This window comes from Equus caballus, chromosome 7 (genome assembly GCF_041296265.1).
Source record: "Equus caballus isolate H_3958 breed thoroughbred chromosome 7, TB-T2T, whole genome shotgun sequence".
NCBI classification, from domain to species: Eukaryota; Metazoa; Chordata; class Mammalia; order Perissodactyla; family Equidae; genus Equus; species Equus caballus.
In genome coordinates, this window is record NC_091690.1 from 39,396,812 (window position 1) to 39,424,058 (window position 27,247).

Consider the following 27,247-nt stretch of genomic DNA (forward strand, 5'->3'; position numbering starts at 1 on the left):
GGGCTTCCCTGGGCGGAAATCTCACACGTGCTTCTGGGGGAAGACTGGGCTCTGTGCGGCCCCTCCTGGGAGGGAGAGAGCGCAGAGCAGCCTCACGTGGCCTCCTCCGGACTCCGCCTGTGTCTTTATCTGTTATGATTCAGCTGGGTATCTCTGCTACAACTCTGTAATCAACCTCAGCCATGAGCACTACTCCGTGCGGAGTGCTGTGGGTTCTTCTAGCGAATCTCTGAATGACGGGGGTCTCTTGGGCACCCTGACAGCCTCAGGAGTTAAATTTGGGGGTGATCAGCATGTAGAAAAAACTGAAACCATGGGAGCCTATGCGATCTTCCAGAAAGAGTGAGTAGAACACTGAGATCTCTGCAACTTAGGGGTGGTCTGGGGGACAGATACGACAGAGGAGGGCCAGAACTCAGGCAAAAAGAGACAGGAACATCTGCTGGATTTAGCACAAAGTCATTGATGACGTTGGCAAGACAGTCCCCGTGTGCAGTTGCAGGGAGACCTGGCTTGTTAGGGGGTGACGAGGGGCGCCATCCCCTCAAGTGTGACTGGAGGGAGCAGAGACGAATGTGGGAGGTGTAAACATATTGTTTTTAAGGTGGAAAAATCTTGACCATTTGTTTTCTCATTTATTAAGTGCCTGCTGTATGACAGGCTCTAGGCTAGAAGCGAGTGACAACATGTGGTTCGGGCCTCATGTCATATGTGGTCCAGAAGTGAGACAGGAAGGACTACCAGTGGGCTGAGTATTTGAAAAGTGATGTGCACAACACCATGGGGGTGTTTAACCTAACTGGAGGCTTTCTTTGAGGAAGTGACCTTGAATCTGGGGCTTGGTGAATAAGTAGGAGTTTGTTGAAGTGGGAAGAGGAGAAAAAGGAAAAAGGACATTTCAGGAAGAGGGAAGAATCTATATGAAAGTCTGGAGGGAGAAGAGGGTGCGTACTTTGGAGGAGCAGCAGGGCCTTAGCCAGTGGGGGGGAGAGTGAAGCGATATGGCTGCAAAATGGCACCAGCCAGGTGATGCAGTGCCTCAAACACTCATGGGATGGAGCCAGCAGAGGGAGAAGCTCAGCCAGCAGGAGAGGGTGGGATGGTCTGTGGGCGGAGGATCTTGAGAAGGTGAGGTGCTGTGGCATTTAGAAGGGATTAATTCTGATGGTAGGAAATACCTCATCATGTAACAGAAACGGGAAAAGAGGATAGATTTTGAAAAGGACAGATATAGCTAAAGGTAAGACCTTAGGATTGGTGGCAAGAAATCGAGCTTTCTTGTATGATGACACTCATTTTCTTGTGAGGCAGGTTTTTGCTTTGTTTTGCAGTCCAGTTGCCTTCCTGAAATCTAGCACATTTGGAGGCTAAGCAAATAGAAGGGGTCTTTGGTAATATAACTCAAGATGGAGAAAAGGGAGACACTGTTCCAGCATTACAACACACCAGGGATAGGCCAGCAGGAGGCCGAGGTCAGCGCGGAGGAAAGTCTATCGTCTTTAAGATTGGTTGTCCTTGGTCCTGGGCCTGTAAGGGCTTTTCCCTCTTCCCTTCCTCCACCCTTGAGATCTGAAGACCCAGCTCCATCTAACAGTGAAACTAGACGGAATAGAATGACCGACAAATCGTGTCAGGGACCACACCTGAGAAAAGGCTTTACACTGGGTAGGTGGTGGAGAACAGAGGGGTCGACAAGGATCATGGGGTGGGGAAGTTGAGCCATGTGGAGTCCTGCATATCTAGACCTGATGTGCTGCTGTGCCCTTCAGAGGAGCCGCGAGATTAATTTAATAAAGTAAATTAGTAAGGTAATAGTAAAGAGGAATTATCTCCTGAATCTTCACCCTTCTATGGACTTGCTAGCAACTGGAATGTGCCTCTTGAATCCAAAATAAGGTAGAATTATAACATTCTTTTAGCTTCATGTCTGTAATTTGACCTGTTAACAGTGAGATTGTGTCCTCTCTCTCTCTTCTATCAAGGGAGATGCAGTGTAGGATACACTTAGTAGTAGAGGGTGAAGTCATCTACTCATAGTAAGGGGAAATGTGGCAGGATCATGAGCTTGAGGGGAGTGGAGAAAGTATAAAATAATTTCATAGAGAAGTGGCAATAGAACTGACTAGGGCAGCTAGTCAGAGTTGCTGGTCAGAGTTTCCCTTGGAGACCATAACTTCATGGTGGCGCCCGTATGCTCAGTGGTGTGTGATTTCCCCTAGTGCTGTGCAGCTTGGTTGTTAGCATAATGATAATGAGCATAAGGCTCCTATCAGAGAGTTGAATAGGTCTGGCGTGGGGCTCTGCTTGTTGAACGCCAGAGAAAGTTAGTGGGGCAAGTGAGTTGGGAATATTGGCAAGACTGAGACTGAGGTGCTGGAACGTGGAATCTAAGCAGCACGAGGAAAGAAGAAACAGAGAAGAAATAAAGACAGGGGAATGTGTGGACACAGGGATGGCCAAGGACCTGGGCGTCCGTAGAATAAGTGTAGTGGGAACTAGTGAGAGGTCTGGAAGGGTAGGAAGTTGTGGTTGGGGAGCAGGATATTTCAGTTTAAGACTTCAGAGGGGGAGAAGTTCTGAGTAATAAGCAAGTTCAGGATGTAGCCTTGGGAGGGCCCACATGGATCCTTGTCATCACTGGGGCCCTCTCTTTTAGCCAAGATTCACATGGATTTTCTCTCTCTTTTTAGCCTCTGAAGCACCTCCCCTCTTAGCTACCCTTTCCCACTTTCTGGTCCAGCAAGAGGAACTCACAGCATCTTTTCTTACTTCCGGAGAAATTTATTCCACATGTGTCTGATTCATTTGCGTTTACAGAAACTTGAAATCTCCAGTGTCCAAAACCTTTTCAACTATTTTTTTTCTCCCCTTTCTTCGAAACAGGAAGTTGTGTTTGGCTGCGGACAAACTCTTCCAGTGCTCCTGGGACTCACAAGATGTTTGCAATGAGGAACGGTGAGGTCTGGGGAAGGCGTCTTTACTCCCTCCTTTCCTGGGGCAATTGCATGTCTGCCAGGGGTAGGCTGGGCAGGTCATGGGGATAGCCAGAACTTTCCTGTCTCTCATTGTTGAGCCTGAGGCCTGAGGGAAAGTATGTTCTAAAAGAAACAGGTGGCTTTGGAGGCTCCTATATTTCTCTCTCCCTGCGCTAACGTTAGAGCTCAGGATGTACTTGTACATTGGGTCTCATCTTTCTCTTCCCAATACTTGAGCAGTGTCTGTGAGGAGCCCCTCATCTAGTTTCTGGATGGTGTGGGTTGGCTGGCATTCAATTTTAAGTAGGGGAGGCCAACTATCTCCCAAATGGAATATCAGAGAAGCTCCCTGTCTGAAGAAGAGTGAACCAAGCTGTAAAGGGGCACCACTGTTTTGATAAGTCTGGCCAGGTTGTTGGGAAGTGTTAACTAGAAATCGGGCAGGTGCCGGGGAAGGGCTGACATGGTGCCAGTGAGGCAGGGAAAGCCTGAGTAGGTCACAAACCAATCGCTCTGCTCACTCAGGGCTCCCACTTTTAGTTCCCCTCAGTGTGTTATTTTGTATTGTTTAGAATTTTTTCACATGTAAGGTCGATATGACCACCATATGTCACTTTAGTGATTACCTAGATTGAACCAGCAAAAATGTCAGCTTAAGTTGGTGACTTCTTTCTCTTTCACATTCCACATGCAGCTTTCTTGAAGCTGCAAGCTCAGCCAGAGGACGCAGGAAAACATGCCTTGCCAGAAGAGAGCTTTCTCATAAAGACATACTGTCCTTCAGCCAAAGGCCACCAAAGGCGAGCAAACCCTTGTTTATATTTCTCAAGGGCAGGAGTGCTGCTGTGTCATTCCCTTCCTCCGCCTTCTGTCCTAGCTCCCACTGGCAGCGCCTGCTCAGGGCCTCAGGTGATTGTCTGACCCATGCTGGAATCAGGGGTGGGGAGTGCTGGTGGGGATATAGTTCTCTTCCCTTAGGAAATTTCCTTCCACTCTACATAGAGCAGAGCGGGGCCGGAGGAGGACAGGTGTCAGGGACAGGAACTGCACCTTGCCTACACTGCTGCCTTCGCTGTCTTTGTCATGCTCACCCGATCTCAGGTTTTATTTTGGCTGTGTATTCAGTAATTTAGCTTCAGCTCACCATAGAGGTAAAAGGAAGTGATGAAGCTGTGGCAGCAGAAATCTGAAGTCCAAAGATAATACTACATCTCATTCTCTGTGGTAAATCCCGCCTTTCTGTTCAGTCTTACGGACAAACCACTCCTAATTCCCAAACAGCAGAGGGGACAGCACTGCTTCCTGGAAGGCCATGGTGATCTGAGGCAGAGCGGGTGGAGAAGAGGTCTCTGTGGGCTCATGAGCAGCTCTTCCTACAACCAAGAGAGACTCAGACACTGGCATTCTCGGGCTGTGTGTGACAGTCTTGCACATGGCAGCAACATTGCCTTACCACTTTCCAGGCTCAGGAATGCAGTGGTGACAAAGCCCCTCTCTCTGTTTGCCCTGGACCAAGTTGATAGTGGCAAGACAAAGCAAAAGCCAACACACTCTTAAGAACTTTCCTATTGTTCTTATCATTTTTGGCGGGTGGGGAGTCTTGGAAAAAATGAAGAGAGCTCCAGAGGGAAGCAAGAACTACATGTTTGGATGCTAGGAAGGAGGAACAGTCCTGATTAAGAGGTCCCACTAGTTAAAAAGCCCAAACATGAAGGATCTAGAATGCAGTGGACATCATCAGAGAACAAGATGTGGCTCTAGTGGGAAGAGGGTCCCATCACCCCTGGAAAATGTTCCTGAGAGAGAGGGGTTAGTTTGCTAAACTGGGTCGTGGAACAGCAATGCTGCATACTTTTGTAAATTCACAAGACCTTCTGGTCAGCTACAGGGGAATAAAGGGCAGAGAATAAACTCCAGGCAAGGATTCACTTCTCTTGAGGATGAAAAGTTGGAAGTGAACTTTGATGCTCATGTACCACCTTTGAAATATTTTTGGCAGGTGCTTGAAGGATGCAGATGAATGACCAAGTTACCTGCCGAGTTGGGGCCTAAGGAGCTTCCATTAGGAGGAGTTTCCAGTAGGAGCACTAGGTGGAAAATGCAAACTCTCAGCAGGGGAAATGCAGTCTTCCCTTCTCTGGCCTAAAAGGGTGGTCGTGGTTGGCCGAGGGAAATAATGATGTGGTCTCTCTCTGCAGATCTGTTTTCTGAGTCCCTGAGCTGCAGCTGTTGAATTTCCAGACACAAACAAGTCTGTATTCTGCGAGCCTTGCCGAGCCCACACAGCAAGGAAGAGCCAAGATGGATTCCATTCTGCTTTGCACATCAGCAGCTCTGCTGCCAACTGAACTCCAGGGCAAGAGCCGTGCCTGGTAATGATGCAGGCAGTGCGCATGGCATCATTATTTAGTAGGGGACACACTTGGCCTTGATTAATTTGGGGAGAATGAGAAACAGAAGATGAAGAGTTGCAGAAACATACATCAGCCTCAACAAAACTGGTGCACAGCAAGGAAAAATCTGGTTTTACTAGTCGTCATCCACATGCCTGTGTGTGAGCTTGTTTATACTTAGGTAAGCCTGGCCTCCCACTCACTAAAGAGTCGGCAGACAGGAAAAGTGGCAGCTTGATGGCGAAGCCTGCCATGTGGAGTTGCGCACCACACTAAGGCGACCAGCTGAGGGCACGGTAGGCGCTGAGATCCCGTTTGCCTTGCCTTGTGCTCCAAGGGCCTGAGTCCTCCAAGAGGGCACCTTTTCTTCATTCAGACAAGGGCTCCATGGAGCATCCTCTCTGCCCACATCACCATTTATGTGAAGAGGTCTTGAGAGAAAGCTAAAGGGAAGGACAAAGGGGTCAAAGGTGACAAAAAAGGGAAGATGCAAATTTAGATATGTTCCTTCTTTTCACTAGAATGCCATTTCTTGATGTCATCTGTTTCATCTCACCCATTATGACCAAGGACTAAGTTCCCTCTACACCAGATCACATGGAAGATCGAGCCAGAGACCTCGTCTGGCCAGGAAGAGAGGAGGAGATCTGGAGCGAAGATACGATGGTGGAGGCTCTCAGGGAGGTTTCAGGTGGCAGGTGGGGAATGTTGTTCTATGAAAAGGGGCTGCTTTGGACAGCTGCAAGTTTGTGGGGCCAAAAGAGTTGTGTGATGGAGATGAAACTCGGTGTGGAGAGGAGCTGAGCTCACTGGGATGAGGTTACTTAGCTACAGGTTCAGCATTCCTCAGATCCAAGAGAATCTGGTATCTCTGGCTGGTCAGTATGTAACAGTGAGGATGGGGATGTATGCAGAGTGGAATGGGATAGCCTTTCTCCAGAACGATGAGCCTGGTCATTAAATAACCATTGTTACGTCCAAGTTGGAAGTTTCCACTAGAGCAGTGGTTCTGAAAGCATGGCCCCCAAACCAGCAACCTCCACATCACTGGGGATGCATTAGAGATGCAGATTCTCAGGCCCCCTACAACCCAATGAATCAGAAACTCTTGGGGTGGAGCCCAGCAATCTGTGTTTTAAGAAGCCCTCTAGATGATCCTAATGCCTGCTAAAGTTTGAGAACCACCGGTCTAGACTATGCAAACAAAGAGGGCCTGAATGACCTGAATTCAGCATGCGTATGAGACCTCAAGGGGAAGGCCTGAAGAGACTCAGGCAAGATGCCAGCTTCCCTGTGTGTGTTCAAGGTGAGCTGACTTGGTTTTAGCCTCTGTTCTTGGGCTCTGGGTCCCCTGCCGTTTTTCAAGAAATATTGAACCAGATCAGACCACTACATTGGCACAAGATCACACTTTAGTTCGGAGACACATTTGCATAAATACTTGAAACGGATCCACCTGCAGGTGGAAGCCTGAGAACATGTGGCCCTCCACAATGCCGCCACTCCGCAGCCCTTCAGGCAATGGATTTTAATACTGGAGACAGTCAGGGTCAGTCCTGAAAACAGCTTCGGGGCACAGTTGGGAGCTTGCTTTGACATTCCCCATTGACCCCTGCTCCACACCTCTCCTTTACAGATTTTTTTCCCCTCTGAGGTAGATTATTTATCGGGGAGACCAAACAGAAGAAAATTTCTTTTTCATTTAACTTTGCTAGTCCTTTGCAAACAGGCTGACTGAGTCTCTTGTTTGGGCCAATAAGCGCGCTTTTTACCTTTTAACCTAAGCCCTCTACTTGAACCCAAGCAAGGTCCGATCCGCTAGATAGTAGACTTTAGAAACTGTTGTCCATATCCTCTCTTCTTTTGTCCCTTAGAAATTCATGCCAAACTGCAGGGACTGTGACAATGGGAGGCCTGAGTAGGCCATGCCACCTCCACAGGTAGGGTCACCATAGTGGGGACCTTGGTCTGTACCCCAGCACCCCAAGTCCGTGAGCACAAGACTGGCCTCCTCCCCACTGCATCACAGGGGGCACGGCTGGCTTCCGCAGGGCTTGGCATCCTCAGGTTTTAGAGCCTTGTTGCAGGTGGCAGAGGCCTGGCCGTTGGGATCCCGGCACTCCACAGTCCGCCGCTGCCAGCCAGCTCCACAGCTGCTCGAGCACTCAGACCAGTCCCCCAGTACCCACTGTGCATTGATCAGGGGCTGGATGACATTAGTGGTTGCTCTCTCTTTGCTGTTCTGTATGCTGAAGTCCACGTCATTAGGAACAAAGAAGGTATATTTGACTTTGGGGCGAAAGACCTCACCAGGGACAGTCAGGAGCTGCACGGTCAGAGGCTCAGGCAGGGGCCGGAAGCTCTGCAGCCGCTCCAGGGTGGCAATGGAACCACTGTACTTAAGGATGGTCCCCTTCACCAAGATGTCCTGTTCTATGGCAGAGATGGCCAGGTTTCCATTGAGCAGGTACTGCCCATCGGCGGTCTTCAGTGCCAGGTAGTTCCCATCATTCTGGACCCCTGGGTGGCTCCGTTGTTTCACATCAATGTTAGTGGCACCAGCTGGGATGGTGACGATGTCATTGTAGCCATAACTATGATAGGAACAAAAAGAGATCCTTAGGATCAGTGGCTACCCAGCCCAGTGCCTCAGGAAGTTAGCATGCTGGTGACTGGAGGTAGGCAGACAAAAACCACTAGCAAATAATTAAGTAGTTGCCCCAAAATCCCAAACAAATTAGCTGCTGAGGTGGACAGGAATATTTTGTGTGTTGGGATTTTCAAGGGTTTTTGCTTGGCCTGGCAACTCTGTTTCAAAGGTCTGGAGTTTAGATGTGTGGATCTTGACAATAACAGCCCAGAGAGGAAGGCAGCCCAGAGGGGTTTGAAAAGCTGTGTCAGTGCTGCCAAACCTGGCAGCTCTTGACTCAAATATTTGAGATCACAAACACATTTAGTTCCTTGCACTGGTATAAAACTTCGCTTGGCCACTTCCAAACCCAGAGCTCAAACCCATGTAGGAAAATCTGTTCCACACGCTTGTTCCAGAATCCAACCAGAACAGACATCCTACTCCACCTCGCAGAGTCCGTCAGTTCCCAGCATTTGGTTACTATGGCTCTAGGGCAGGAACCAGGTAAAGCCCGCTTCCGTGGAGCCTCTGCTGGCTGTGCCCAGACACCATGAGCTGTGTTTTTCTGCGAGGATAGGATGCTGTTTGGGGAAAATGTTCAACTATATTGTAGGTCTGGGGCTTTATGTGGGATGGAGAAACCTTAGTTCTTCTTCTCCTCTGGGGTAAAAGTGTTTGAGTTACTTAGGCTGGGAAGAAAGTGATGAGGATTGCTGAAGAGCATCAGTCCCTCGCTATACTGGCCTGACGCCCCGCCGGGCGAGCCACTCAGTCTAGGGCAGCTGTGAAAGCATCCCTGGGCCCATGTGTCGAATGCCGAAAGCAAGCCAGCCAAGGGACCAGGATCTGAATACCCCACACGCCATGCTGCTTTTTTCTATATCCTGGGAGTTTAAATTTGAAAAGATTCCCAAGTGGTCTGCTGTAGGCTGATTCTGTTCTCTGAACCTGATGAGAATGCATGCATGCTCTTGACCTTCCTGTCTAGGAAATGCGTGCAATGGCAGGAAAAAAAAGAGCCCAGGAATTCAGAAGCCTGGATTCTCTTCCTGGCTGTCATTAACTCTCAATGTGACCTGAGAAGAGTCATGTCATCGTTTTGTGCCTTAGTTTCTTCACCTGTAAATGGGGAATAATAGTATTGGCCTTGCCCACCTGATAGACTTATTTTAGAATCAAATGAGGCCACAGACGTGAAAGCACTTAAACAGATACTAGGAGCTTTATGAACGTGCAGCTCTAAGGTGTGAGAGAGCTTCCGGAGTTCTCAGTTTCATGAAAGCACTGAGGCTGCCAAGGCTCCCCTTTTCTGTACCGCCTTTTCTGAAGATCCACCTGTAGCAAGGACAGGACTCGTCAGCTGTAAGGTAAGATGTCCTTCCCAAAACAGGCCTGAAAGAGCTGCTTTCTGGCAAAGGTCCTGGTTATGCAGGGTAGCTCCATTGCTGACTGACTCAGAGATGGTACATCCCTATCCATGTGGCCTCTGGCTGTCCTGTGCGCCATCCTCTCTGGGCCAGACCCTCTGCCAAGTACTCTGTCCCTCTCATGACTCCTTACAGTGACTCTGAGATAGAGAGGACTGCAGATGCTTCACAAAGAAACTGCAGCTCAATACTGCAGGGGTATCAAGTAGCAGTCACAATTCACACTTAGGCCAGTGTGATTCCAAAGCCCGGTCCACTCTGCTACTGAGGTACAGAACTGCCCGGGAGACTCACCTGGAGGGGTTGAGGGAACCAGAGACCTTCCTGCATGAGTTGCCTTTGCCCCCACACACCCCACACCTGTCCAGCTTAATAGGTGAGTCCACCACGTGGTCACAGCCAGCCTTGACACACTGGCCACGCACACAGATGGCCAGAGTCTCCGGCCCACACAGGGTGCCGTCAATCACCTGCAGCCGGGAAAGGGAAGGTAAGAGAGGGTGTGGTGAGCACAGAGGCAGCCCATGGTGGGGTCGGGCCAGGGGGCCTGAGTTCCAGAAGGATTCTCACCTTGGCCTCGAACACCTTGAACTCGCTCCTCCCCCGGGCTCGGCAGAACAACTTGCAGCGGTCCCTGGGGGACACCCCTGCATACTTGGGGACCCACTGCAGGGGGTTCCCATCCACATCTGTGTAATTGTAGGCATTGTACTTCTCACACTGCTGTTCCCTGAAGCTTTTCCCTAAAGAAAGTGAGAAACGGCATGGAGTCAACGTGCTGCACTGAGGCAGGCAGCCCCAGCTGGAGAACGCCGGGATTCAGGGCACCTCTCTTCCTCCTGGTTTTGACTCAACCCCAGGACACTGGTCCTGTGTCACCTGGGCCCTACATTCCTAGACACATGTGACCTAGGTCCACGTGTGACCCTCACTCATAGAGGCAAGGATAGGAGCATCCAGCCTCAGTTGGGCTTTCTGGGATAAAATCCTTTCCATTGGAGAAGATACTAATTCTATTTTACAGATGAATAAACTCAGGGAGGAACAGGGGACAATTCAGTAAGCTTGAGAGGCATGGGTGACACATGGAGTTATATTTTTGGGCCTATGCTAATTGTGCTTTATCTTGACTTTCTTGGTGACATTGGATATGTGGTCAAAGACTCCCAGATCTGCGTCTCTGGTTCTGATCTTGCTCCTATGCCCAACTTGCAGTAATTCTGGGTGTCTATGGGGGAGCTCCATTTGTCGGTACTGCAGTTACCTCCAGCTCAGGGAACCCCAACTCCATATGGTTCCTCCATGAGCTGGTTTGATTTTCATTTGGCGATGCCATCATATTCCAGCCTGAGACTGGAATCCTGGTATCTTCTGAACATTTGAGCATCTACATTCACTATTTCTAACCTGTCATTAAGCCAGGACAATCAGGACTATATTCAATGTCTCCATCCCACTCTCACCATCTCAGTCCACCTCACACCAGCACAGGCCTTGCAGATTCATGCGAGACCTAGCGCCCAGCCTCCTACACACAGCCTGCCTCCTCTCCCATCCTGCTGCATGCTGCTTCCAGAACAATCTGTCTGAAGTAAGACATGGTTATTTTCATTTTCGTTTTTGTTTTCCCATCATCCTGAAATTAAGCCTACTCTTACTGAGGTTCTCCACTCTAGCTGTGCATCTGCATGGCCTGTGGAGATTTTTCAAAACATAGATGGCCGCGCCCTATTCCTGAGATTCTGATTTCAGTACATCTGAGGAACCTGGGCCTCTGTGTTTGGAAAAGCTTCCCAGGTGACCTGATGGGACAGCCGGCACAGAGACCCCCAGATACCATGTTAGCTTCCAAGGACCTTTGTGCTCTGGCCTAGAAATGCTAGTACCTTTTGCTTGACTCCATCTGGGTGATTCGAAGGCCCTCTCAATCCTTCCCCACCTAGCCTCCTCATCACCATCTCGATCCTCCAGGCCCTGCTTGGCCCTAACTCCCCCTGAAGCTTCTGATTAGCCCAGGCTTTTCCTTGTGCTGAAGTCCTCGTAAGCCTGGGGTCTGTGCCTCATAGATTAAGCTTTAATTGCATTGTAAAAGGGCTTTGGATCTCTCACTAGACTGCAAGTTCCTGGAGGACAGAGACCATGCTTTGTGCATTTTTATGTCATTTATAACATCTAGCACAGTTCTAGCCACACAAGAGGCACTAAACACACTTGTTGATTGCGATGGCGGACCTGGTGCGTCTGCAATCACGATATCGCCGATTGTCCATGTCTACCTTGTACCTAATACTCGTTCCCCTCCCCTTTCTCTCTCTCTCTTCCCCAGGAACATGTCACCTCGCATGCCAGGCAAACTCTCTCAATTCCAGGGCAAGGTTTCTAGAGCCTCATGCCATTGCTGATCCTTCCCGTCTTGCAAAACTACAAAGCCTACAGATACCCATTAGACACCAGCCCAGTGCCAGTGTGTCTCTGCACTTGGAAGAATCTCTTGGAAAGCTCCCTTATCTTTTGCTGCCTGCCAGTACTTCCCAGAGCTGCACAAAGAGGAGCTGGATGGGATGGTGGGGAAACTTCGAATGATCCTTCTCGCCAGTTCTGCTGCTGCGCCTACTGCCCCTTAGTTAACATGTGTGCTTTCTAGCTGGTACTAGGGGCTAGGAATCTGCCAAGGGGAGGGAGAGGCGGTGTTGCTTCCTGGGAAGGTTTGTCAGGCAGTTGCCACAGCCCCAAGGGAAGATGGGCAACTCTTCTCAGAAGGAATGTGCACTAGAATCAGATTCAGAAATCCTCCCTCCGCCCTGGGCTGACTCTTGGCTGGAAAGACACTGGAGGTTTGGCTCTGACACTTGCTTTGGAAAAGACTTCCACCCTGTACACAGGCGAGGGTTCATATGCCTCCAGGAGGATTATTATCCTAGACGCCAGCCCCTCTGAAAAGCCCTCCCTCCTTCCACCGAATAAATTTGGTTAGGAGTGACATACTCTATCTCCATGTCCTGGAAGACCAGGGCAATTTCTCTCCTTGACTCTGCCATGCTCTCCCAGCACAGTGAGCAGTGTCCCGGGTCGCTAAAGGCTGCCCTGAAACTTGCTACCTCGCAGAGCCCCTTGATGTCTGGATCACAGGAGAGAGCTCTGCATCCCAGGAGACCCACCCTCCACCTCCTCTGGGGATCTGCTGCAGCAAGGTGTGGCCATAAGTGGCGATTACCATCAGGGGGGCATTCCTCTGTGTGGCATGACTGATACTTGGCTCTCCGACCCAGGCAGTATCTTCCTCCGTTCTGAGGCTCAGGGTCCTTGCACTCACGGTGTGAAAACTGGACTCCTCCTCCGCAGGTCCGGGAGCATTCTCCCCAGGGTCCCCATGGGGCCCAGCCTCCATCTACCACAGTCTGCAACACACAAGGCCACCCTGAGTCAGGAGCAGAGATGAGGAGGCCTCAGCTCTGGGTGTGACAGGGGCCCAGGGCCCTGACTTCCTCATCTAGTCATGCTCATCCTGGTGCACGGAGCTCAGTGAACTGCCTGAATCATTTGTTTAATGACTCTGTCGGCTTTGTGAACACAGGCTGTGCTGGACTTGCTCAGTACTGACCCTCCAGGGTCTAACACAGTGCCTTGCTCTTAGTGAGGTGCTCAATATTAGTTGTTGAGTGAGACTCTTTTCCGTGTTTTTTTTTTTTGCTGAGGAAGATTAGCCCTGAGCTAACATCTGTGCCAATCTTCCTCCACTTTATATGTGGGTCACTGCCACAGCAAGGCTGACAAGTAGTGTAGGTCCATGCCCAGGATCTGAACCTGTGAACCTGTGCTGCTGAAGTGGAGTGCACCGAACTTAACCACTACGCCACAGGGCCGGTCCCTGAATGAAATTCTTTTATGGGAATAAGATTTGTTCTAACGCAGCAGTTCTCCATTGGGGCCAGTTTTGTCCTCTGGGGACATTTGGCAATGTTTGGAGCTATGTTGATTGTCACAACTGGGGAGGGCATGTGCTGCTGGCCTCTAGTGGGTAGAGGACAGGGCAGCTGCTAAACATCCAAGGATGAACATCCAACAGTGAGCAAGACAGCCCCCTACAACCAGACTTATGCAGCCCAAAATGTCGCTGAGGCCGAGAAGTCCTGGTCTAAAGGAATAATGGCTGGGAGGTGTTGCCACTATCTACAGCTACAGTTCCTGTGGGAAGACAATGCCGGGACATGAACAGAGTTGCTTCCAACTTTATAACTGGCCTGTGAGAATAAAGCTTTGGGCCTAGTGGGTGCACAGAGTTTTCAAAATGAAAAAAATAGAAAAGTAATATTTGCTCACACAAAAATTGAAAAATACAGAAACGTGTAAAAAAGAAAGTGACACACAAAAAATACCACTACCCAGATAAAACCATTGATATGATTTTCATCAATATCCTCTCATGCTTTTGCTCTGAATATATAATCATAAAAATGTGGTGTTGTTTTACACAGATATGACTGTCATGTATGTAGTATTTTATATCTGTCTTTTCCCATTAAAAATAGATGATAAACATCATCCCATGATCATCCCACATCAACTTCTCCCGCACGGAGCTTGGCTCTGGTGCTGAGGAACGTTGGACGGACGCCCTCCTCTCCCCTCGGTAACACGAGAAGCTCAGGCTACAGGAGAGGGTCGGGACCTAGGAGAGAAGCTCAGCGTCCGAGTGGGGAGGCTGGGAGGTGGCTGAGGATGAATCCGAGAATCCTGCGCTGGCTCAGGCTTAGAGTGTGTGGCTCACTTGGCCCAGGCAGGCTCCTGAGACTCAGTGCAAAGGACACGCCACTGAGGACAGCCCTCTGGAGACAGTGTTCAGGCCACCCTGGTGATTCAGTGCTGGGCCGGGACCAGGCTGCGAAACTCAGCGGATGCTGTTTCATAGAGATGGCTCAGTGACTCGCAGTAAAAGAAATGTGAGCAGCCTCATAGTTTAGAAGTATTAAGAGCAGGGCAAAGAAGTGAATCATTTAAAACTCTCCCTGGCATTGCCTTGGTTTTTGCAAGTTTACTCTGTCCTGGGCCAAGTTTTCTCTGCCTGCTCAGAGGTGGTTCTGATTCCTCCTCCCCTCCTCCGTTTTGAGTATGGAATCCCCAAATTACTCTCATGCTCCTGACCTCTAATTATGCATTCAGCTCAGACATGGTAGGATCTGAATGCTTTTCCCTCAGTTCTTGATGGAATGCTCCTCTTCTGCTGTCGCTCTATCTGTTTATAATAGAATTCATTATGGCTTCCATTTACTGAATGCCCACGTTCTGGTCTTGGTGCTGGAGTGTTCCACGCCTATCACCAATTCTCACGAGGCCTCAAGTCAACTCCAAAACAATTCCAAAGGGGGAGTTCCCCAAACACCCAGAGAACAGGTGACATGTTCCGTCTGCTGTGAGGACAGCCTTGAAGGGCTCCTCTCGTGTGTGGATAAATATGCTTTGCTTTGTTTGTTAAAAGATGAGTGATTTTGCTTAGAAGTTATAGTTGCAGCCTGGCTCCAAGTCTTTGAGTTTGTGGGTCTCGAGCGTAGTGTCCTCCTTGGAAACAGCCCACCTCCCACCCTCTTCCCCCACCCTCCCAAGTGGCTGTCCCTCACCTTGGGCCTCTCCACTTCCTCCTCAGGCAGACAGCTGCCATCCCAGCAGAGGTGCCCAGGCCCACAGGGCGTCCCGTCAGCCCAGGGCAGGCTGCCGTTCTTCGTGTGGCAAAGGGGCTCTGTGCCATCCATGTGGCACCAGAGCTGGGCGCAGATGTCCTGCGCAGAGGTGTTGGGGCAGTGGCGGAAGCCCAGCCCAAAGATCTGCTTGCACTGTTGGTCCAGGTCATAGAGGGCCCTGCGGCCTGGGAGGTCTGTCGGGAGGGGCAGGGCCGAGGTGGGGGCGTCCAGGAGACAGTCTCCTGAGAAATGGAGGAAGCAGAGGAACAAGAATAAGGGACAGGGGTTCCGTCTCTCAGCTCTCCATGGCCTCCCACGTTACACTTAAATTCCTGTTGATGGGTTTAAGGTCTAGACGTCACGGTTTCCTTGTCAGTCTGAAAACTGTCAACACTTAAACATCTATAGAGAGGTTATCCAGTTGTTGACAATCAGTAGCAAATTTTTTTCTTTTTAGGGTTGAATTTCTTTTGTTATCCAGAACATCTTATATGCATTCAGTGTGCACCTAGGGAATGCCAGCTAATTATACTACTAATCTATGTCACAATACGATGGGGGGACGTAAATGGGCTCTTAAAAACACGGCATGCAAAATAAACCAAAGTGTTGATGTTTGGATAATCTACTATTTTTGCCACATTATTTTACCATATGTGTCCCTGCCTCCTTCAAATGAGAAGAATCAGGAATAAACTGCGTTTTTGCTGCTTTACTTAAGTCAAACTTTTAACGAGGCCTGCCCCACTTGCTCTCCCACGACTTCTTCCTGCCTCTGCCATTTCTAAGCTATCATATGAGTGATCGCCCTTCTTTCCTCTACTACAAACATTCTTCCATTCTTTCAAGCTCTGTTCAAATCCGCCTCCTCCAGACAAACCTTCTCAGACTGATTCCACCCACTTTGTCACTAATAATCGAAATTAGCCAGAACTCAGGCAACTGAGAGATGGGGCAAGGCAGAGCATGCTTCGTGGGAATGGTTGTAATGCACGGGAGGCTGAGTGAGGAACATGTCCCCAGTCTCTTCTGATGCTAAATGTCTGCGATGCTCTGTGATGGCGCACAGCTGCCAACAGTGTAGGTGCCGTCAGCAGTCTAAGGGGGCCTCAGGGCAGAGTCCAGCCGGGCAGCTGGCAGGAGCAGCAGGGGGAAGCCTGAGGGACGCCTACCGTGCCCGCCGTCCAGGAGCTCGGTGAGGTACATGGCACTGCAGGGAGACCAAGGCAGCGTCTTGTTGAGGTGGATGAAGAGGGGCGCCATCATGTGGTGCTTGTCCATGGGCCCAAAGAGCCGCGTGCAGGGCTTGGAGTCGTCGTGAGGCATGCTGAGGACATGCCCTGGGAATGGAGAGACCCACAGTCCGCCCCAACCACTCCGCAGCTCTCCAGCCCGCCCCACCCTGCCCTGAGGGCTCCCCCGTGGTCCAGTGCCGTCCCCCCTTCTTTCTCTCTTGAGAGAACCACACTCTGCTGACACGAAACTCCACCAGTCACTAGCTCCTCATGGGAACTGCCACCCCCTCGTTCCTTAAAGATTTCTTTTTCAGACTTCACCCTGGGCTTTTCTCCTCCAGGAAGCTTTCTCAGAGTACCAAGGAACATGGATGTCCCTTTATTTTCTGCCTCAGCCTGTCCTAAATTCATGTTCACCTCAATTATTCGCTTGCTTACAAAGCACTCTCTTTACAATGGATATTCCCATAATTGTTACTGCTTAGCTTAGATACGGCATCACAACTCTACCAGAGCATTTGTTTCACGTTCTGGCATTTTCCTGGTGACCTCTGATGATGGTCCAGGACACTATTTTAACGTTTTGGCCTTATGTTCAGGGTGGGAGTGGAGAAAGCACAGCATCTGTTTGCATAGATCACTCTGTCAGAATTATGAGGGGAAACTGGCTAAGTCTGCAGGCTGATATTCATTCCTCAGACTCTGGGCCAGCTGCATTTGGAAGAGGCGGTCCCTCTGACACAGTGGAGTGGGTTCGGGCACGGCAGGTCTTACCTAGTTCATGGGCCAGAGTGTAGGCTGCCTGGAGCCCCTCATCCTCGATCACAGAGCAGCTCTTGTTGGGGTCGCAGATTGTGCCAATGTCCGCCACGCCCAGGGTGTCACACATCCCCTCCTTCCCACAGAAGTTCTGCTTGGCGGAGAGAACGAGGGCATGAAAACAGACACAGAGCAGAAAATCTTCCTGTCCCTGCTCCTCCTGAGTGGAAGGAAACTTTCAAAGCCAAACGCCCTATCTCTTCACATAGGCCACCGTGTGAGGAAGCACGTTTCTCTTTCTACGTCAGTGTGTCCTAGGGCCAGCCAGGACTTGGGAGGCAGGACAGCATATGACTAAGAGCTCTGACCCTGCAGCAGGACTCCTGGGACTGACTTTCAGCACTGCCACTGGTGGCTGCTCTGCGCCTCAGTTTCCCTAGTTGCAAAATGGGGCTAAGGGCAGTCACGTTGTGGGGTCGTTGTGAGGACTGAGGAGTGAACAGGGCCTGGCATACATTATTACACTCTCTAGACTTCAGGAAGCTGCCTGTTTAAATCACACCAGTGGGTAGGCCTCCTGAACCGTGAAGATGGACCTCCTCTCTTAATTCCATCTCCAGATCTCTCACTGGGCAGTCTGAGCCCATTTCTTCTTGTTATGACCTCAGCAGACAGCTGGTCACAAACTTTTGGAAAAGAGCCCTTATGAGATTCTTCGCCTTCCCTTGCAAATACCTCACACTTGTCCTCATGACCTCCTCCTCATAGTTGCACACACGAGGCTCCTGGTGTCCAGCTGGGGCCAGCAGGCAGACATTTCCCATGTTTGGGCAGGCCTAGCGGTCCTCCCTTTGATCCGCCCATCCCGCCTCCCTTCCTCCGTGGGGTTTCTGGAGCCAGTCCACAGACCTGTCTGGTGAGCAGAATGGCTGTGTCAAAGTGTTCTGGGTGCCGGTCGCTGGGCTGGTTGAAACGCCGCTGCCAGTTGCAGAAGTTGCGCAGCGTCAGCCCCCCGTTGTCAGACACTTCGGGGCCCCATTGTTCATCTTCCACGATCAGCACTTTGACCACCATCAGGTTGATGGAATTCCTAATGCTGGGGTGCTTATAGATGCGGGCTGCCACGGACATCAGCGTCAGGATGTGGTTCTGTCAAGAAGGAGGGAACAGGCAGAGTGAAGGGTTCCATCTCCTGGCCTGTTGCCTGCCTACTGCCACCACTCCTTCTTAGGCACCCCGTGTGCCAGGCTCTGTGCTGAGCATTTGACAGACAGCATCTCGATGAAGATTCGCAAAAGCCCTAAAACATCTGGAATTACTTCTCTTTATTTTACAGATAAGAAAATCGAGGCTCGGTAACCGGCCCAAGATCACAAAGCTGATACATGTACAGCCAGCATTTGAACCCAGACTGCTTGGCTCCAAAGCTTTTCACATCTAGGCCAGCCACACGTGGCTATGTAAATCTAAATTAATTAAAATTCAATAAAATTAAAATTATAGTTCCTCTGTCACACTGGTCACATTTCAAGTGCGTCAATAGCCATCTATGGCTCGTGGCTACTGATTTGGACTGAGCAGACAGAACGTTTCCACTGTCACAGAAAGTTCTATTGCACTGCACTGGTTATTCTGCCTTAACCTTGACACCAACTGTCTCCCTGCCAGCTACTCCCGAGCCCGCCCTGTTCTCAGCCCAGAAGCAATGATTTGAGTGCTCAAGGTTAGTCGAATTTCCCTCTTAGAATCCAGTCGAGCATTTTCCTGATGTCCGTTGGGGTAATCTCCACTCTTCAGGATGGGAATTGTTAATGCCGAAGACATTGCTCTAATAGTGACTACTAACAATGGTTACTCCACAGCCACAGGGCCCCCACTTTACACGTCCCCTCATTAAATGTTCACAATAACTCTGTGAAGTAGGTATTGTAATCCCGATTTTATGAATGAGGAAGTGGAGGTTCCCACAGGTCAGATAACTTGTCTAAGGTCACATTGCTCTTAAAGCCAGATGACAGGCCAGGCGCGTCTGTCTCCTAGGTCCACATTCTGCTCATTAAGTTTCCCAGTGCTTGGCCTCCTGGTTTCTGCCTGGACAGCCCCAAAGGGTTTATTCCCTTCTGCCTGGGGCTTGAGAGAATCCAGTGGGCCTAATGAGAGCCAGGCGCTGAGGATCACACCTGCCCTTAGTTCCATCCGCTGAAGGAGTCTATGTCATCGCTTGGCCTCTGTCCCATCCCTGGGCTGCCAACCGCTCCCACAGCTTTGGAGGCAGCCAGGCAGAGCTCACTTTCCAGCCTCAGGCACCTCCAGAAGTGAGTCCTCTTGGGTTACTTTGCAGAAGCAGAGACAAAGGGGCAGAGGCACATCCTCCTTCAGTCAGGAGTATGGCCAGCCGAACTGCCACCTACTTGCCCTGCTCCCTGTTCCCTAGGGCAACACCTCCTGTAGCCTCTCTTTCTTCCCTCCTGTGGTCTGGAGGTGGGAGTGGAAGGAGGCAAAAGGGGGGGTGAAAGGCTAGATAGGGACATTCCATCCGCAGAGGCCATGTGTGGGAGTTCCAGACGAATCCCATTATTTGTGAATGGGATCTGTCTGTTCACCTCGCAGGCAACAAGCCAGCTATTTTGTAAGCCCTACAAACAGGGGTTGGCAGGTTATTTAGCATGTCAAGCACTCCAGCTATGTTTAGGCTGATGTAAACATCTTATCAGCAAAGCTGAAACTTGGCACTTGCTTCTGGAGTTGGATTCCTGAGGGAAACAAGCAATCACATCATTATGCAACTGGGGGTGAGGGCTGAAGAATGGTAGCTTGCTGAGGCTCCTTCCTGGCCAGGTCTTCACTGCTTCCAGGGGCAGAAAGAGTCTCCCGGTCTCTTGCCCTAGGAAGGGCCAGGGGCTGATGGGCTTGGGATCAACCCCTGGAATTTCTTCCGAGGCAACCTGCAACCGTCCTCACAAGATTTCTTCCCTTTGAATCCCAACTTCGCAATCTCAAAATGGGGGCGATGATGTCTTACAAAGAAGATATGAAGACAAGAGATGTCAGTTGCTCAGCACGGTCCCAGAAGGCTCAAGATAAGGAACTGAAGACTTGAGGTTTAAGAATGGCCTGCCTTCCCACAGTGACCAGAGCTGACTCTAAGGCAATGCAGGTGAGCAGAGACCATGCAACGGCCATGTCCCCAGTGAAAACCAAAGGCACATGGGTGCAAACTGCTGCATGAGGATCGGGTGAGGCATCGGGCTTCCCAACACTAAGGTCTTCAGGGAGTCTCCTTTGCAGATCAGGGAGCTCATATCATCTCTTCCAGACGCTGAATAACTGTCAGGCTGAGCCGGCTTGAGAGCCACTGTCCTTCAAGGCTGTGGGTTAGACTTGAGGACATTTCAAAGTCCTTCTGGCTGCTATCTCAGGAGATAATTTCTATTGCAAGAGGGCTCCAAGGATTATGTGGTGCAGTGTTTCTTTTCAAATCCCAAATCCTGGTCCCACTTACCTCCCCTTCTCTCTTGTCTCACTGAGCTTTTGGAGACAGGAAACGCCACCATCCCCACCGTTAGGTCCTCTGGGAAACAGTGGCAGGAATGCCTGACATTTGCAGTGCATCTTACAGTGCCCTAGGGGGAAGGACCACTGGGCCTGGAGGGGTGGGTGGCCATGAGTCTGTGAGCCTTCGATTCTCAGCCAATCCCCTGGGCCAAAAGGGCAGGCCTGACTTACAGTCCCACAGAAAGCTGGCTCAGGGGCTGGTCAGGGAGAAGGTTAGATGGCTCGCTCCACTACCTGGTGTCTATTTATACCTTCCTACGCACCATACAGTGTAGGCTGCTTGCTGGAGTATGTGAAGGAGATTGCGGCCCTGGTGGAGTGGGAGCCCCAGCCCAGCAGGCAACCTCCAACAACCACGTCAGGTAGGTCGGAGACCATGACCAGCCTGGCCAAGGGTGGTTAAGCAACCCTGCTCCTGAATGGCTGGGGATCCCACGCCCTTAATTCTCATTAGGGAAAGCCAGGACATTTTTGGGAGTCTCCTTCTCCACTGGCGCCCCCAGGACCTGGAAAAGAGAACAAATGCCCCGGCCAGGACAGAGCCTTCTTTGACTCTTTGACCTACAAACAAGGAGATTCCTCCCCCAGAGCTCCCGTGGCAGCCAAAGCAGCCTATGGTGGGAGTCTCGGGGAAGGCTGGGCCCGGGCCAGACGCATTTCCAGCAGCTCCCTCTGCTCAGAACGTCATCCTTTACGCTTTGCTATTTGCTCTTCACACTGTGGGTCCTACCACGTTTCCTTGCAGCACGCCTGGGAGAGGCAAGGAGAGGAAGAGTGGGAACATGGAAACCCTCTGACCCCAGCAACGGGCGCCATTACTGGTCCTTCCGGGTATCTCTCTGGGGCCTGAGCCTGTGCTGGGAAGGTGGTGCGGTGGAAGCAAAGGAAGAGGGAAAGAAGCAAGAGGAGAAAAGGGGGGGAGGGTCCAGCATGATGTTATTCACCTCTCCTTGTTCTCCAAACAGCAGGGGGTGGGCCACCTCTCCAAAGCACATTCTTACCAGAACCACAAGAAGTCGAGCTGAGCAAGCTGAAAGGTAGGGCTCTCTGCCGCGTGGGACAGCAGAGCGGGCACAGCAGTGGCTGGTGTGAGGGCGTGTGACCACAATGCCCTCCTACTCTGTCAAATGCCATCACTGAAGACAACTCTGCTATCAATCAGGCTTTGTGGAGCACCTACTCTGCCCCAGGCACTGGGTCAGGTGCTTTCCATATTTTATTGTATCCTCAAGAGAACACTAGGACATTGGTATAACTATTCCTATTCTGCTGGTGAAGAAAGTAAGGCACAGAGAAATCGGTAACATGCTCAACGACACTCAGCTATTTCTATTACCCTTCAAAGTCTATGCTCTTAATCACCACACTGACTGCTACCCGTCTTTGCTGCTGTGAGGAAAACTACAGCACCGCCAAAACAGACCTGAACCCTTGTCTATGTACCCCCACCCCCTGCACTGTAGGGGAGGTCAAGTGGCCAATCAAAGGCCTTTGGATATTAAGGCGTTTTCCTTGGGAAATATTTCATATTGTTGATCATTCTGACTGCAGCAGACTCATTCTTTTGCCAGCGGGAGAACACAATGCACACGTATGTAACACTTGTCTTTCGCAAGTGAAGACAGGAGACTATCAGTGCCACTCCTAGGACCCTCTCTGCTAAGCAGAGAGTCCAGAAGCCCGGCTTGTAGCTCATATACTGGCAGGACAGATTTACCCAGACTGAGTGTGTGGCACTGCTCAGCCACCACTTGCTCCTTTCCTGCTCCAGTTTCATCCAGGGAACAATTAGCAGTGGCCGGATGCAGACAGAGTTAATGGTCTCTTCCGAGGTGGTCCCTCCTTTCAGAAAGCCCCCTTTGTCTAAGCTCCTTAACTCTGAAACCAGATAAGAAGGTGGGAGGCAGGGGCCCCTTCTGTCAAGGGATTAAGTGAGCTCAAGTGTACCGAGTTCTGGAAAACTTCATCGTCACTTAGCGGTAAGACCAGCCTCGAGCACAGCTGATTCTTTCTCTAGGCCTTGAAGGTGGAGGGCCTCCCGCTTTGGCTGGGCATCTTTGGACTGCTGGATTCAAGGACCTGTTCCCACAACACACACCAGTGTCGGGGGTGAGAGAGGCACAGAGCTGCAGAGCCTCCTCGTGCTGAAGCAGCAGCGTGGCACAAGAAAGAAGAGCAGTAGGCTCAGGGTCCGGACACGGCTTGCACACCCAGCCCTGCCGCTTACTAGCCATGTACGAGAAAGTCACATGTCCTTCCTCCTCTGCCTCCCTCACAGGTATTTACACTGAGGTGATATGTGTAAACCACACTGCAAATTGAACACACTCAGAGAGTGGCTTCCCCACATAGTGCTGAACTTTCCAGAAGTCTCATTATGAAGCAGTCTCACAGATGCTTCAACTCGAATTGATTACCTGGTCCAGGTGTCTTGCTTCACAGCGGAGGAAATCCAAGCCCTCGAGGGGGGCAAAGTCTCTCTTCATCCTTGCCACACACCCCGCAGTTGCTAAGACACCCCAAACACCTTCCATCTGTGTGAATGAAGTCTGCAGAGCCTCCCTGAAGAGTTACTCATAAAGAGCTGGATCCTATTTTGGGGTGATGGGTCTGGGCAGGCGAGGTCTTGAGGACCTGGGACTTGACATTCACTTCCTTTTGACTGGGCTCATGGGCCTGTTTGGGAAGCCCAGGGGACTGAGCTGAGAACTGCTGGTGAGCAGTTAGAGCAGAGGGGCCAGTAGGCGGTCATAGAAACAGCTGTGCCTCAGCTGCTGCCCCACCCAGCATCATGACAACAGACACACAGGTGGGCTGTGACATGAGACCAAGGGGCGGTGATGGGGCTGGTTGAGCTGAGAGGGGACTTTTCTTTCAGGTGTGAGACCTGGAAGTAGATGCTTAGAGAGAGGCACCGCCTTCACAGATGCCTGATGTCTATTCTGATGTGCTCTCTTGACCTGCGTGGGTTGGCTGGGTGCAGAGGTGTGTCTGTGAATGGTCCAGAGACCTGCATATGTGGAGAGGGAGGAGATGGCACAAGTACGTGCTTGGTCATCCAGCCAGGAGTCATTTGAGGGTGGAAGTGCTCCTGGGTGGCTCTGCAAAGAGAAAGCTGACTTGTCTGGTGCAACCCTGGGGCAAGCCCAGCCCAACCTCCTGCTTTAGTGGCCTGGGAATCCTGGAGCCCAGCACCAACGCATGTCTGCTTCTAGATGCTCTGATATCTGGAGATGCCAAGTATGTCCTTGAGGCAAATACTCAGTATCTTAAGTGTCTAGGTGATGAGCTGAGAGAGTAGATGGTAGGAAGGTGTTAGGGAGGACATTTTGGCTCTGAAGACTGAAAAGAAATTACTTTTTCTGTTGCTTCTCTGTGTTCTTGCTGCCTTTCCTACCTCCTGGTTCTCAGGCAGATGTCAGAAACTGGTCCGTGTGTGTGTGTCGGGGGGACTCAGTATCTCATCTCTGGGTTTGCAATGAATACACTTCAGCTTCTTTCTGGTGGAGACCCCTAGTCAGCCCCTGACCTGAGATGGGAGAAGCCCCACTTGCCGCCCTCTTGAGGATGTGCTTGGGGAAAGGAGTCAGAGAAGGTGGCTGGTGCCTCTGCCTGCTCTCAGAGTAGACAGGGAAACAGATATTCAATCAGCGTAGACACAAAGCCCATGGGGCTCAAAGCTGAAGCCTTCGAAGCACCGAAGGCTCAAAGCTGCCTTACCATGCTCTGGGAGAAACAAATACCACAACAGCACACAGGGAAGCCTGCCCGGGGTTTAACCGGCCCCTGCAGTAGCTAGAGGAGCAGCCACATGGACCTCTCACCCCTAGCTCTTTCCATCCTTCCATCTAGAGTGCATTTCCCAGTGACTGCAGAGTAAGAAAGATGGGGTGAGAAACAGAAGAGCTGACTGCGCCTCATCTAGACTATTCTGTACAAGTGATACCTGAGCACTTGGTGTCCCCAACAGTCGGGCACAGGCTGAGCCTAGAATAGGGCTCCCAGCCACGACTGCCATCATTGAAAAAGTGTCAACTGAGCTGCAGCAGTGGCTAGCATCCCTGTTTCAGGGGACTATGGCCTCTGGGCAGGTCAGTTCTTCTCTGCCTGGCACATCTCTGGTTCCGTGCTCCCAGGGGAAGAGAAAGTCCGGCCCTCTCCTGGAACCCTTACAGTTCACCTGGTCCTTGGGGGAGCTGCTGGGGCATAGGGCGACACAGACACCTCCTGCTGAGTCTGCACCATCTTTGAATCTAGTTAGAAATGTTATGGCTACAGGAGCTGTCCCCTCGACTCAGTTTTCCTGGGTAGGGAGTAGTGTCTGGGCTGACAGCAGCTGGGGTGGACCAAGTTTAGTTCTGGCTCCACTAGGAATATTAACTGAGTTCATACCCCACTCCCTTCTCCCCTCCCTTTTCCACTGAAGTTTCAGTTTCCCAGGCTGAGCCCCCAGGCAGAAATTCTGTTCCCCTCCCTTCTCGTGCTGATGCTGGCACTACAAAGTTCTGCCAGGGCTGAGTGCCAGGTTGGCAAGGTAGTCCTTACCCCTTGATCAGAACCAGCTGGGCACACAGAAGTTGGGCAGCCCCCTTCCAGGTTTAGCTCCCTCCAAACAATGTCCTCTACTTATGGCAACCTCAGTTCTGGCCGCAAAGGGAACGAAATAGCCCTATCTTTTCATCCCAGCTGCCTTTCCTTGGGAGCCTCTCAGGTCTGGAGACAGTAGAGGGCTGAGAAATGGGGGTGGGGGGGGGTGGGGGGGGTGGATGTTCTTCCAAAATGTTCAATTTTCATCTCTGTTGGGAGAGGCAGGTGCCCGGGGGAGGGGCGGGGGGAGATGCTTTAAAACACTTTCAGTTCAGTTTGACAAGTGCTGCAGGAGATTCAAGATGCGAGGGGTGGGGCGAGCAGGAGAGGGGAGGAAGCACCAGGACCTCCACTCTAAATTGGAAGGGACACGGTGGGGTGGGGCAGCAGGTAGCCCAGGTGTCAGAGGTTAAGCAAAGAGTTACAGCGCTTTCTCAGAAAGGCAAGAACCTTGTCTGGGGTCGATCTTGGAGGGTGAGAAACGTGGAGGGTTTTCTCAGAGGGACTGGAAAGGGAAGAATTTGGAGACTCTGGGAGGTGACCGGGAGCCTCCAGGCAAAGCGAGTCCTACCTGTAGGTCTGCTCCATAGAAGGCGGCCATGGACGCATCGGCCACCAGCAGCGTTTCCACGAAGCGAGCCTCAGACACAAACCGCTTGGTTCTACTCGTGGCCCCCAGGGTTGGTGGCAGCTCGCTGGCGCCTTCTGCCTCCTCTTCGTTGCCCCCCTCTTCCTCCTCCTCCTCCTCTTCCTTCTCCAGCTCGTCGTCTCCTCTCTCCTGCCTCCGACCCTCTCCCTTCTTCACCTCCCACTCGGGTCCTCCAGGGAGCGGGTGGGCTTCGGCGGCGGCGGTGAGCCCGGGCCCCCAGCGCTGCAGGCGGTGCGGCTGGTGCAGGGAGCCCCCGGCCCCCTGCGGCTGGATGGTGAACTCCTCGCCGTCCAGCAGGAAGGAGCCGCTCAGCCCGCGGCACAGGCTGACGGCCGCCAGCGACTCGGGCTCCCCATTCACCGTGCCCGAGAAGAAGCAGTCGCGCAGCTCCCGCTCGCCCCCGGCCGCCTCGCCCGAGCCCCCGAGGCGCTCGATCTTGAACTCGGGCGCCAGGAAGCTGGCGTCGGGCGCCAGGCGCAGCACGAAGCCCTTGCCGAAGGCGGACAGGTGGAGCGCGAGCTCGCCCGCGCTGCCCGGCAACCGCGTGGGCACCACCAGCTCCGAGGCCTGCCCCGCGCCGCCGGGCCGGGCCGGGGCCCCGCGGGCGAGCGGCGGCGGCGGCGGCAGCAGCAGCAGCAGCAGCAGCGGGAGCGGCGGCCACCGGGGGGCGGCGCGGGGCATGGGGGCTCCGGCTGCGGCGCAGGCGAGGGAAGAAGCCGGCCCGGCGCGGGCAGGTGCTGGCGGCGCGCGCGCGGCCCGGCCGCTCCCTCCAGCAAAAAGCAGCTCAATCAGCTCGCCGGCCGACTTGGCCAGCGGGCGCCCGGCGGCGGCGGCGGTGCCCCGGCGGCCCCTCGGGCTGGCGCAGCCCGCTCCTCCCGCGCCCGCCCGCCGATCCGAGCGCGAGCAACTGGCGCCCCGGCCGCGTGCGCCGGTCCTCCGCCCCTGCCCCGCGCGGCGTCCCCGCGCACCCGCCTCCAGCCTCCTCCCCACCCCGGGAAGCACCGAGTGGGCTGCCGAGCCCTTCGTATTTATACTTCCTTCCCGGCTTTGACATAAGAGGTTTATTTTTGATCTCTCACTATTCCCGTTTCCCCTCCCCTGGGATCAGAGAGAGAAACTGAAAAGAGGGGGAGAGAGAGGAGAGAAAAAAATTTTTTGGATGAAATGTAAAACCAATCAGGAGCCAGCGAGACTCGCCCCCCGCTGCCCCCACCCCCCACCCTCCACCCCTCCCCGCTGCCCCCCTTAAGTGTCAACTCCAACTTTTTCCCCCTTCCCTTTACGCGCGTTCCCACGTTAACTCCTACGATGCTGTACTGGCCCTTCAGGCAGAGTCTTTGAGGAGGCCCCAGTCTCTCTC

General features: G+C 52.0%; 1 protein-coding gene and 1 long non-coding RNA gene across 3 annotated transcripts; one reads left to right on the top strand and one right to left on the bottom strand.

The window, feature by feature from the left end:
- LOC138925001 (uncharacterized) lies at positions 1 to 13,762 on the top strand. 2 transcript variants are annotated; one of them, XR_011440566.1, is made up of 5 exons: positions 1 to 342; positions 2,884 to 2,955; positions 5,174 to 5,549; positions 5,890 to 6,674; positions 11,754 to 13,762. It is a non-coding gene; the product is annotated as an uncharacterized lncRNA (long non-coding RNA). The 2 variants fall into 2 exon arrangements; XR_011440567.1 differs by having other exon boundaries at positions 135 to 342; positions 5,174 to 5,347.
- Positions 6,763 to 26,980, bottom strand: ADAMTS8 (ADAM metallopeptidase with thrombospondin type 1 motif 8). Its single transcript, XM_023645146.2, has 9 exons — positions 25,810 to 26,980; positions 18,006 to 18,245; positions 17,112 to 17,247; positions 16,275 to 16,442; positions 15,043 to 15,344; positions 12,642 to 12,825; positions 9,998 to 10,170; positions 9,722 to 9,897; positions 6,763 to 7,962 (listed from the first exon to the last, which is right to left on the bottom strand). Exons 1-9 carry the CDS (start codon positions 26,566 to 26,568, stop codon positions 7,392 to 7,394), a joined length of 2,709 nt encoding a protein of 902 aa, XP_023500914.2. The 5' UTR covers positions 26,569 to 26,980; the 3' UTR covers positions 6,763 to 7,391.
- Between the last annotated feature and the right edge of the window lie 267 nt (positions 26,981 to 27,247).